General features: G+C 37.7%; 1 protein-coding gene across 4 annotated transcripts in view; it reads right to left on the bottom strand.

Annotated features, from left to right (window-relative positions):
- Positions 1 to 12,164, bottom strand: part of LOC128531512 (receptor-type tyrosine-protein phosphatase beta-like) — a 59,919-nt gene that overhangs the window by 44,582 nt on the left and 3,173 nt on the right. For 3 of the 4 annotated variants that reach the window (XM_053505414.1, XM_053505412.1, XM_053505413.1), the window contains exons 3-6: positions 8,142 to 9,544; positions 4,470 to 4,749; positions 866 to 1,135; positions 324 to 581 (exon numbers count right to left, since the gene is read on the bottom strand). In XM_053505414.1, the coding sequence (XP_053361389.1) occupies positions 324 to 581; positions 866 to 1,135; positions 4,470 to 4,749; positions 8,142 to 9,544 (2,211 nt within the window). Of the gene's footprint in view, positions 1 to 323; positions 582 to 865; positions 1,136 to 4,469; positions 4,750 to 4,829; positions 5,122 to 8,141; positions 9,545 to 12,164 lie in introns of those variants that run through there. The other variant, XM_053505415.1, reaches the window with a different exon arrangement.

Below are 12,164 nucleotides of genomic sequence, written 5' to 3' on the forward strand. Positions count from 1 at the left end.
TGTAGGTGAGATGGAACACACCAAACAATAACTTCTAAAACTTTACACTTTTTGCTTTAGCTATAGCAATAACTTTCTGCAATAGCTTACTAAAATATGCCAACAAACTAGAAAATTTTTATTGAAAATGTAGGTTTACTGTTAGGTTTTTATGTTCACTGGTTTTATCACCCCCGCCCCCCTTCGCCCCCCCTGCCTCCGCCCGCCCCCCCCAGTTCTACTTTATTAAAAGACAGATTTTTGTTTGTTTTTCTGTTAGTTTGTTCGTTTCCTTTTTTTCTAATGTAATTTTAAGCAGAGAATTGAAGGTAGAGCATCGTCACCTGTCTGAATGTCTTTTATTGCATTTTGTTTTTTCCCAAACGCTTCTGTGACCACAGTGACTGTATACAGCGTTCCTGGAATAAGGTCTCCCAGAGTGCAGGATGTCACCGTGCTTTTAAATGTCAATCTCCGGATCAGTACATCTTCATGACTCAGCATTACCCAGAATGCCTCACTGTGTCCACTCCCTGGCCGCCAGGAAACGCTGATGTTGGTAGAGGAGGCGGAGACTCTCAGACTGCTTACTGCAGATGGAGCTAAAAAAGAATTGTTTAAAAATTAATTAATTAATTAATAATGATAGTGTCTATTTAAATATTTAGATTTATTCACACAAATTATGTCACTAATTTATAAAGTCTGTCTAAAATATATATATTTTTAAAATGTTCCCTGCAAGCAGATTGAGTCAAGCATTAAACAGGAAACATGGTGCATGCTAATGGTGATAACAGAAACAAAAGGGCAGGCGGAGACAATGAGAATGAGCCAGACAGTGGAAGAAAGAAATGGAGAAAGAGAGAGAGAGAGAGAGCTCTACCTATCACAGCATTTCCTGTAGCGGCTGGAGATGTTCTATTCCCAGATTTGGCCACTAGGTGGATTGTGTAGCGTGTTCCTGGGATAAGGTTGGTGAAGCTGGAGTGTGTCTCAGCATCTCCTGAAATATTTTTTCTCTCCTCAAAATCTGTATTTGACAGTACCAACTCATACCGCTCAACATGTCCTGGAGATCGGAGCCATTTTATCCACAATCCAGGACCCTGGGAATAATCTGGAGTAATCTGAAGACCTAAGGGCTGAGCTGGATCTACAGGGAAGCATACACACTGCACGATTAAGAACTGAACACACTGTACCAGTTGGTACTAAACACGCTACACTAGTAAGGACTTAACACACTGCATGAGTTACTACTAAACATGCTCCTGCTTCCCCAGTTAGTACTGAACACACTGTACCAGTTACTACTAAACACAGTACACCAGTTGCTACTAAACACACTGCATCAGTTAGTACTGAACACACTGTACCAGTTACTACTGAACACACTGCATCAGTTACTACTGAACACACTGTACCAGTTACTACTGAACACGCTTCATCAGTTAGTACTGAACACACTGTACCAGTTACTACTGAACACAGTACACCAGTTACTACTGAACACGCTTCATCAGTTAGTACTGAACACACTGTACCAGTTACTACTGAATACAGTACACCAGTTACTACTGAACACACTGTACCAGTTACTACTGAACACGCTTCATCAGTTAGTACTGAACACACTGTACCAGTTACTACTGAACACACTGCATCAGTTAGTACTGAACACACTGTACCAGTTACTACTAAACACAGTACACCAGTTGCTACTAAACACACTGCATCAGTTACTACTGAACACACTGTACCAGTTAGTAATAAACACAGTACACCAGTTTCTACTGAACACACTGCATCAGTTAGTACTGAACACACTGTACCAGTTACTACTGAACACACTGTACCAGTTACTAATAAACACAGTACACCAGTTTCTACTGAACACACTGCATCAGTTAGTACTGAACACACTGTACCAGTTTCTACTGAACACAGTACACAAGTTACTACTGAACACACTGTACCAGTTACTACTAAACTTAGTACACCAGATGCTACTGAACACACTGCATCAGTTAGTACTGAACACACTGTACCAGCTACTACTGAACACACTGTACCAGTTACTACTGAACACACTGCACCAGTTAGTACTGAACACACTGCATCAGTTAGTACTGAACACACTGCATCAGTTAGTACTGAACACACTGCATCAGTTACTACTGAACACACTGTACCAGCTACTGAACACACTGTACCAGTTACTACTGAACACACTGCACCAGTTAGTACTGAACACACTGCATCAGTTAGTACTGAACACACTGCATCAGTTAGTACTGAACACAGTACACCAGTTACTATAGAACACACTGTTACACACCAGTAACACACCAGTTACTACTGGTTATTACAGTTACTGCTGGTGCAATTACTACTAAACACACCACACCAGTTAGTACTGGGCACGCTGCACCACTTAGTACTGAAAAAAACTGAACCAGTTAGTATTAAACATGCTAAACCAGGTAGTATTGAACGTGCTGCACCAGTTATTACTGATATTGTGGTACTCAGTGGCTAGAGCCAAATGTTTCAGTACTGTGAAGTAAATATCACTAAATTAATGAGCAACACAAAATCAAAAGCAACCTCCTGAAGACTCCTAGATGGGTCTACAGCTTGTGTGGAACCCAGAGTGGGCTACTTTTCCGTCTTTTGTGCAATGTTGAACTGTAGAAGTATGGAAGTATCTGACCAGCAGCAAAATGCTTGAATGAGGAAGAATGAGGAAACACAAACACAAGCCTCATATATATCACCACCATATATATGTAAACTGTGCTGACCATATATAAACCAAAAAAAAACATGAATGGGGATAACTTAAACATTTAGTAAAGATGTATGGTAAAAAACTGACAGTAGATATGGAAGCTACAGTATCAGTCAACAGTATGGAATGGTCCTGTCCAAACGTTTATGAAAATAGCTGTGCATCCATAAGAAAACCCTGTTCAGGAAAAAAAAAGCACTTTGTAAAACGCAATGTAAAAAAAAGTTCAAGTGGTCTGATGGGTCCAGATTGAGCCTATTCCAGAGTGATGGGCGTGTCAGGGTAAAAAGTGAAGCTCATGAAGCGATGCTTCCATCATGCATAGTGTCCACTGTACAAGGTTCTGGAGACAGTGTTATGATCTGGAGTTGCTTCAGTTGCTCAGGTCGAGACTCAGCAACATTATGGGGCAATAAAATGAAGTCAGCTGACCACCTGAATGTACTGAATCACCAGGTTATCACATCTATGGAGGGTTTCTTCCATGATGGCACGGACAATATTGCAGGACTGTGAAAGAGTGGTTCTGGAAGCACAAGGAATCATTTACACACATAGATTCGCCACCACATTGTAAACCGTGATCAAAGCTAAAGGAAATAAATGAAATCGTGTAGTGGGCGACTTTTGTGGTAGTGCATATACACAATACTAAATAAGGTATATTAGGAATCATTTAGCATGTGCAGGGAGTAGCAGGCACTGATAAACCCCCTGTGGCAATGCACTTAAAGATACACAATAAACATAAAAAAAAAAAATACTGTCTTGGGTAAGGTTGTAATCCTTATTGTACTGAACTCACAACACAGTATTCACCTGCCCACCTGTTTAACAAGTCACTGACCTTTAATCTTTTCAAGAGATTCCTTTAACCTCTTATCATTCAGAAGTGTTACATGGTCCTTGCTAGAGCAATTTTTATAAAAAGCTCCCCCCTATGTGACATTCGATCAGCTTACAGACCTCCAGTTAATCTCAGTCAGATAGAAAGAGCTGGAATTTCACCTGGTATAATGGTTTAAATGTGAAAAGCACATGTGCAAAACGTCAGAGGGGTAATCAGTTCAGTGTTCAACTCTTAGGAATATCTGTTTTACAGGAAACCAAGCAGAGCACAGATCCGTCCTAAACGTGATCAGGTACAGCAATTAAACACTCCGGAACAACAGGAAACAATCACCGGGCTTGCAGAACATTCAAGGTTACCGAGGAGCAACAAAAGCTCTCCTCCTTCGAAAGCAAAGTTCATGTGTGTGTTCTATCTATCTATCCATTCCTTAGAGCAAAACAAAACTCTGTGGCCTTCTGCATCCGCTAGAACAAGGTAACAATGAGAAAGGGAAATGCCTTTCAGGCAAATGAACTTTATGGAAACAAACATTTTAAGATTAGTTGCCCTTTATTGTTGCTAGGTTCTGCTTTATCACACACTTAACATTCTTCCTAGCAGGTTAGCAAGCTGATTGTTTAAACTAAACCTACCAAATTCCAACTTCAGTGACTGTTAAAAAAAAAAAAAAGCATTAGCATTATATTGATTTAGCAAATAATCTAACTGCATGTAGTTTAAGAAACGGGATCATGAACTATAATAAACAGAACATCTGTATCATCTCACATCAACTTACACACTGTTTATTAAAGACATATAAAACAGAATATTTTTGTGCAGAGGTTTTATGAAAACACTTACCAGTCTGAAGTGAAATGTTGAAATGCTCTCCATCAGTTTGGGAAATTATTCCAAAATGATAAACAGTGCCAGGTTGCAGATCTGATACCTTACAGGTGAATCTGTCATTGTCGGTTTGGATCTGAGAGCATTTGGTTAACTGAGATCCAGTCTCACGGTTGATCAAAGTGAAAACACAGACCTGTCCTGCTGATCTGAACTTAATCACGGAGGAGAATGTGTTAGAGATGGCTTCAGTTTGGTTCACCACACACCTGACCCCTTTCTCTGTGGTTTCAAGCTGGAAGAAATGGAAACAGTCAGTAAAATACATTAAATGAACAGTTTGAAATGGAAGGCTTCACCTGCTGTTTGACAAACCTGTGCACGTCTCCCTGAGAGGGTGAGAGCCCAAGCAACCCAAATCCAGCAACTTTTCCATGCCAACATCTTGCTATCAGAGCTAAAGAACCTGTGATTTTTAACATTTTTGTTTCATAAAAAGTATTAGTACTCCATAACTCGTCCCGTCAGCTCCATAAATCACAGCAAAATATCCTGAAACACTGTGAAGTTTATTTAAGATTATTTTTAATAAAATTTAAATAAACAACCCTATTGCAAAACAGGAGAACAATTCGATTCCTCTCGCAGTGGTTGACTGTAAAGTCTCTGGAGTTTGCAGCCAGATTCCCACCTTTGCCTCCCTGAAGCTTCTCAGACACTCCACCCAGCTGACTTCCTGTTCAACTTTCCCTTTCACACACCCTGTTTCTTTAGATATGCTTAGAGTTCACCCCAGTACAGTAATGGAAAACATGTGTAAAATTAAAATATTGTTGTATGACGTATACTAATATGATATTTATATTTAGATTCAATCATAACTCTTACTTTACAATAAATAATTTTTAAATCATGTACATAGTAAACTTGCATGTGCAACAACAAAGTTCAACACAAAAGTTAGAAAAAAGAAATACTAAATATTGATTAAAAAAAAAAAAAATTGGGAAAGAGAATTGTGTCTGTTCCCAGATTTCATTGATATGATGTACAAACATCCCTTTGTCTGAAAACATCTTCATGTTCATTATAAAAATTTTAGTTTAAAGTTTAAAAGCAAAAATACATCAGGACTTATGTTTTCCACTGTCAAAATGGCAAGAGGAAAAATGTATAGGTATAAATTAGAGCATAGCATGTTTTAATCTATTTAATTTTATTCATGTAGAGCTTTAAACTGTGAACAATAAAAAAAAAAACTTCTATGAAATGTACACACCAATCAGACATAACATTAAATCCACTGACAGGTAAATGTCTGATCTCAGTCAGATCTCAAAGTGGATGTGTTGAAAGCTGAAAAAATGGGCAAGCGTAACTATCTGAGTAACTTTAACAAGGGCCACATGGTCATGTCTAGAGGTCTTGTGGAGTCCAGTTCTCAACGACACAGAGCTGTTTTTGGTGGCACAAGGTGACCTAAACAATATTAGGCAGCTGGATTTAATGTTATGGCTGATCAGGATGAATTTCTGTTATACATATTTAAATGAATGAATAATAATCATTTATTCCTAATGAGAAAGCCTGAAGTTACAGTGTCAAGAAAAACTCCCAGAGACAACATGAGAAAGAAACCCAAAGAGCTACCAGATTTAAAAAAGAATCTGCCCCTTCTAGGTCCCTCTGAATAGTGTGAGCATAATTAATTTCACTTCTATAACTGTATACTGTCTGGTTAAAATATGAGCTTAGGATCAACTTATTAATATAATCAAGTTGAAGTCCATTTTGTTATTAGTTACTTGGATTACGTTTTTGATGTAACGAGTAATCTAACGCGTTAGGTCCGCCATTTAAGTACTCAGTTATTAAGTTATTTTTTTCAAAAGTAATCTGTTATTCAGACAATTTATATAATCCGCGAGCCAGACAGCAGTCATTCCCAACCTGTAATTGTTTGTGTCTGAAAGTCGTCCTACAAGCCCGCCCCCGTCAGTTATTCCTGCTGTTATACCTCTATTTTACCTATGAAGTTTGACTATGCGAGGACTGATGCGCTTAGGTGAGATAGGGGTTTTAGTAGTTAACAGATTATGGGCCAAACTTTGCTGAGTGATGATGGTAGAATAATTATAAAAGTCTTGACTAAAACAACATGCATGAGGCATCACAGAGAAGTTTTCATTTTCTGCAATGGAAAAGTACTCGAACTAGTTACTTTTAGCAGAAAGTAATGCTACTTTTAATGTAACTGATTACTTTTAAAAGACGGTAATTTTGTAATGTAATTAGTTATTTTAATGTAATTAGTTACTTTAAAGAGTAACATCCACCAACACTGTTAGTTATTAACTATAGAGTAAGGAAGACTTGATTACAAAACTGTTGACAACCCCAGTTTCAGAAAGTAAAAATTACTGTCACATATTTGTTACATCCATTTACTAAATAAGCTGATTTTTATTAGCACAGCTCTTCAGTCAAATAGGCTTGAAGTAATAAGTGAAAATAGCTGCTTTGTGCTGGTTTAGTTAATGGATCGAACAAAAATGTGGAAGGATTTCTACTTTCTGAAGCCGGGGTTGCCCTCTCTGGCAATTACAGTCCCAAAGCAATCCAGAAAAGACATCCACAGCCATCATAATGTTTTATAGTTACTATCCACAGGAACCTCAAACTTTTAGCTTAAAAACACAGCAAATTATTTTAAACAGTATGTTCACAAGTGAACTTTCTACCAAGCGCTACTCCTTCTTAACCACTCTTAAAAACATGGCAATAAATCTGCACATCCCAATGTTCTCTTTGTGTGTTCTTGGAAGGCTTAGTTTCTAAATAAAGCATCTTTAAAAGTGTTTCAGCTTATTTGTCCTTTTTCAATGTTCTTTTTCACATTTTGTAGATTGTAGCAGATTGTAGTAGATTGTTCAGACTCCAATTCGCCCCTGGTGTTCCCAGGTTTACTACAATTAATTACATCTCTGTCCCAGTGGAGTTCTCCATTTAGTTGGACGTGGGTGATACAGCCCAACCAGCTACCCACCCAAATCCAACTTTTTTACTGTCCCAAACCAGAAGAAACAACTTACATTTTCCTGGATTAGTTGAACCCCTAACTTTATAATGGAGAATAACCCCAGTAGTTTTATGGAGAAACTGCATTTCCCCCCATGTACAGTATTTACAATCTTTCTCTTACACGTATACTGGACCTTAATAATTATTATACAATAGATTCTTACCTGATTGATGTCCAAACACACTAACAAACAAAACCTTGTTATTATAAATGAAGAAAAATTTTCCACCATATCTGCATAATCAGGTATTCCTCAGGGTTCTGTCCTCAAGTCTTTTTAGTTTGTTACTATAATCAATGTGCCACAAATTGGTAATATTTTCCAGTATGAACTGAACTCACATTCCATCAGTGATACTTATATTTGCACTTAGTAAGGTGTGAGAATCAGAATTCCCACTAAATTACCCAGAAATTTAACTTTGTATTCTTCCCAACAAAACAACTATTTCATTAAATCCAACACTTTAAACCTATTAAACAGATGAATATAATCTAATATAAGGAGATGATGCATGGTGAAAACACCATGACAATGAATAGATTTTAAACCTCATATTAAGAGACAATATATATTTAAAAATATAGTTGAAAATATTTCTCACCTGAGGGGTGCTGGAGGTGGAGAATGTGGTGTGGGTCACTGTAGTAGTTGGAGTGGTTGTTGTTGGGAGTTCAGTAGTTAGACTCTCAGCTATTGTAGTTGCTTTTGTAGTTCTAGTAGACATTATTGGGGCAGCTGTAGTTTTTTCATTAGTTATAGTTATCAGGGCAGTAGTATTGGCCTCAGTAGCTGTATTTATTGGGGCAGTTGTAATCAACTTATTAGTTATCGGTATTGGGGCAGTTGTACTTGCTGTAGAAGTTGTAATTATTGGGGAAAATATAGTCTCATCAGTTGTAGTCATTGGGGCAATTGTAGTTCCCTCAGTAGCTGTAGTTAGTGGGGCAGTTTTAGGTAAAGTTGTATTTAGAGATATAGAAATAGCTGGAGTAGATGTAGCTACCCTTCGAGCTTTATTAATAGGGATAATTGTGTTGGAACTAGAAGATTTGGTTACAGGTCTAGTTGCTATAGGGGCAGTAGTAGTTGTGGCTAAAGCATTTAAAGTGGTAGTTGAATCTGATTTAGCGCCAGGGGCAGTTGTATTTGGAGCTGCAGTTGTAATATAAGGTGTTGCAGTAGCTCCAGTTACCGTACTTACAGACCTGGGTGTAGATACCCTTTTAGAACTAGTTGTCCTAATAGATTTAGGTACCAGTGCATTTGTGGTTGTAGCGTCTGTAGTCACAGGGGCAGTTGTGAATATGGTAGAGGTTTGATATTCAGGGGCGGTTGTGGTTGTTTGAGGAGATGATGTTGAGGCTGCAGTAAATGTGCTTTCACTCAGTGCTTCACTCACTGTTGGGGCAGCTGTTCTCACTCTGTGTGCAGTTGTGGGTGAAGTTCTCGTGCTTGGTGTTTGAGTTTTCCTTGCAACTGCTTGAGGTGTTATTGAGCGTTGGCTCCCTGTGGTACGTGGCTGTGTTTTCTTGTGTTTTACAGATTTGAGAGTCTTGGATGCTAAAAGCGTTTGTGTTGAAATTTCAGTTATTGGTGTTGAGAGGAGAGAAGAAGCAGTGGATGAGTGACTGGAGGACGAGAAGGCGTTGGAGGATTTGGAGGAGTTTGGTGCAGTTTGAAATCTGAACTGTGTCGTTTCTTTCACGGCAGGAAGTGATGTTATTGAATTGCGCCTCTCAGTGGGATTACGTGTAAACTGTGAAGTGCTCCTGCGTGTGTCCTTCAGGAAATTTGAAACAGCCGTGACATTATTTGTCACATCTCTCATTTCAGAAGGGAGATGAGTGACAGACACCTCATCTTCCTGTTTCTCCACGTTATGAAGTCCTGATCCAGCTGTGTGAGTAAGTTCGTCTTTATTAAAGCTACCAGTGGTCCCGGTCCTTTTGGTTCTGGATCTAACTGTGTTTTGGAATGTGATGGGAATCGTCATTGTTGAAGGACCTGATGAAGGACAGAGAGATGGGGGTGATGATGAATACTTTAAAAAAGTTCAGAACAGTTTTTATCTCACAGTAATAAAAAAACATTTGTTAATGATAATGATCACAATACTGTTACAATAGCACATGTTTAATGAACACAAATCTCAGTCATTAACTGTAATTGAAAAATGTGAGTTGTTATAATTTTATGTCTTAGCTTGCATTAGCTTCTTTATTATTTAAGCTCGATGTCTTTGTGTATTTCAGGCTTTAGTGAAATTTTTGGAAAGATGGTTAGTCTAAACTCCTGCCACATGAGAGCAAAAACATCCTGTGTAGTTTTTTTGTCAGGTCTCATGGGAATTCTGAAGTAAACCTCTAACACACACACACACACACACACACACACATATCAGTTTGTTAGTTTATCAGTTTATGTTCAGAGATAAGGATCGAGAAACTGATGTTGTATTTCACACCATGAGATGCATTTACACATGCTGAGTGATTTTACCACTAAACGCGAACATTTCATTAAGAGGATTTCTTTAACAGTAAAGAGCACACTGTGACAGAACAGAGGTTTCCGGAGTGTAACAGTCTGGAGCATTTCCTTAAACAGCAGTGTGTTGGTGTGTGTGAACCCTCACAGGAAGAATCAGAGTCTACGACATTCCTGTGAAGGCTGACAGCCTTGAACACAATGTGTGAGGAAACTGGTGTCAGAAGCACATCCTATACACACACACACACACACACAACACGTATTAAAATATTTTAAACTTTTTATCCATCTTGACCAAAAAAAGGTTCAATTTCAGAAGGGTCAAATTATTGGCCTGCGTTAAGCAAAGAGATGAGCTAAGGAGATTTGCATTGACTCGCACTGGGTTAAGAACCGTTGAAGACATTTTTAATACCTGTAAGGACTTCGCTAAAGTGTGAAAATGTGGTTCGAAAAAAATCATGAATGAAGATCACTTAAACACTTAACGAAACTGCAGAGTAACAAAATCCACTGTAGAATTGAGTACAGAATAAAACGTCCCCAGAGCTACTGTATGATTAATAATGAAAGTAAAAGCATTTCCACACACACACACACACACACACACTGTAATGAAAATCACAGGATTGGGACTAAACAGCTGTGTTTTCATAAGAAAACCACTTGTTAGTGAGAATCATCTTCAGTTTTCTAGGGAGCATAAAAATGGAAAAATGTCATGTGACCTGATGAGTCCAGTCTGAGCCTATGGGCGTGTCAGGGTACGACGGTAAGTGTATGAAGGGACGACACTGCCATATTCCAGGGAAGAATAGTTCTGGGAGCTCGAGACATCATTTTCTAACATGGGCACCACAGAGTGTGTGTGTGTGTGTGTGTGTGTGTGTGTGTGTGTGTGTGTGTGTGTGTAATCAAAGCTAAAAGGGAATAAATTAAATATTAGATATCGCAATATTATAGATTGCATTTATTTATTTATTTATTTTGTTGTTGTTGTTGTTTAGTTTTGGCCAGGTAGCGTACGTTTGTCTAATTTTATGATGTTATGGACAATGTTTTGTTTTCTTAAATTGTTTCATTTATATACAGTATTTGTAAATATACAAAGCGTATATCTGTTATTATTTTAAGAATTTTCAAATTGTCTGAAACAGCATTAGTGTAATAATTAATCTATTTATTTATTTATTTATTTATTTATTTATCTTTTCTTAATGAAGTAATCCATTTTTATTTTCATTCATTTCCCAAAGCGAAATCCTCCTAGCACTGGAATGCGGTGCCAATACAACACAGGGTACAATGTCAAACACACACACATGCACACACCAGTGGTCGAATTGTAAAAAAAAAAAAAAAAAAAAAAAAAATTTCAAGGAGGACGGTGTGGTCAAGTATTTATTAATTTGTAAATTTTTTGGGAGGGCCTTGGGGCGGCTGTAACTAACCATACAAAATGATTGCGAAATATGAAACATTTTTAAGAACTTTTTACTTATTATTACGAAATATAAGCTTGATTAAATTAACTTGGAGCCACCAAAACAAAACATGCACTTAAACATGCAGTTGTCAAAACTATCATTCCATCTCTTTCATCTGGGGAGGAGTAAAAGAGTAGAACCCTTTTGTACCCAAGCATGTAGGTGAAGCCACAAAGTCTAATAAAAAAAAACTCTTCTTTAAACTCAGAATGAAATTACACAAATTAAAGAACGTGTCATTAAAGCTGTCAGTTATTTCGAAAACTGCTGTGTTGAACTGAATCCTTTGTTTGCATTCTTTGTCTTCTTTTTGAAATATGTTAAAAACTGTGCTTGAACTGTTCTCTTGACCATTGCGAAAATGCGAACAGAGCAAAAATGATGCAAACTTGCATTAAATTCTGATTGGCTAATCGCCGTTATTTATAGTTCATAGATGATCATACATAGAGTTTTAATATTTTATTTTCACGACAAATTTTTAAAAATAGAACAGCATTCTGAAGGGGATGGTGATGGGGTTGTGGTTTTACAGAGGAGGTGGTTTTTGTCATTTTTTCCAAGAGGGTTACTGCCAATCCCCCCTCCCCCCCTCCAAATTGAGCCATGACCCCTTATTATTTTATTGTTGTTGTTGTTGTTGTCAT

This window comes from Clarias gariepinus, chromosome 10, assembly GCF_024256425.1.
Source record: "Clarias gariepinus isolate MV-2021 ecotype Netherlands chromosome 10, CGAR_prim_01v2, whole genome shotgun sequence".
Taxonomy (NCBI): Eukaryota; Metazoa; Chordata; class Actinopteri; order Siluriformes; family Clariidae; genus Clarias; species Clarias gariepinus.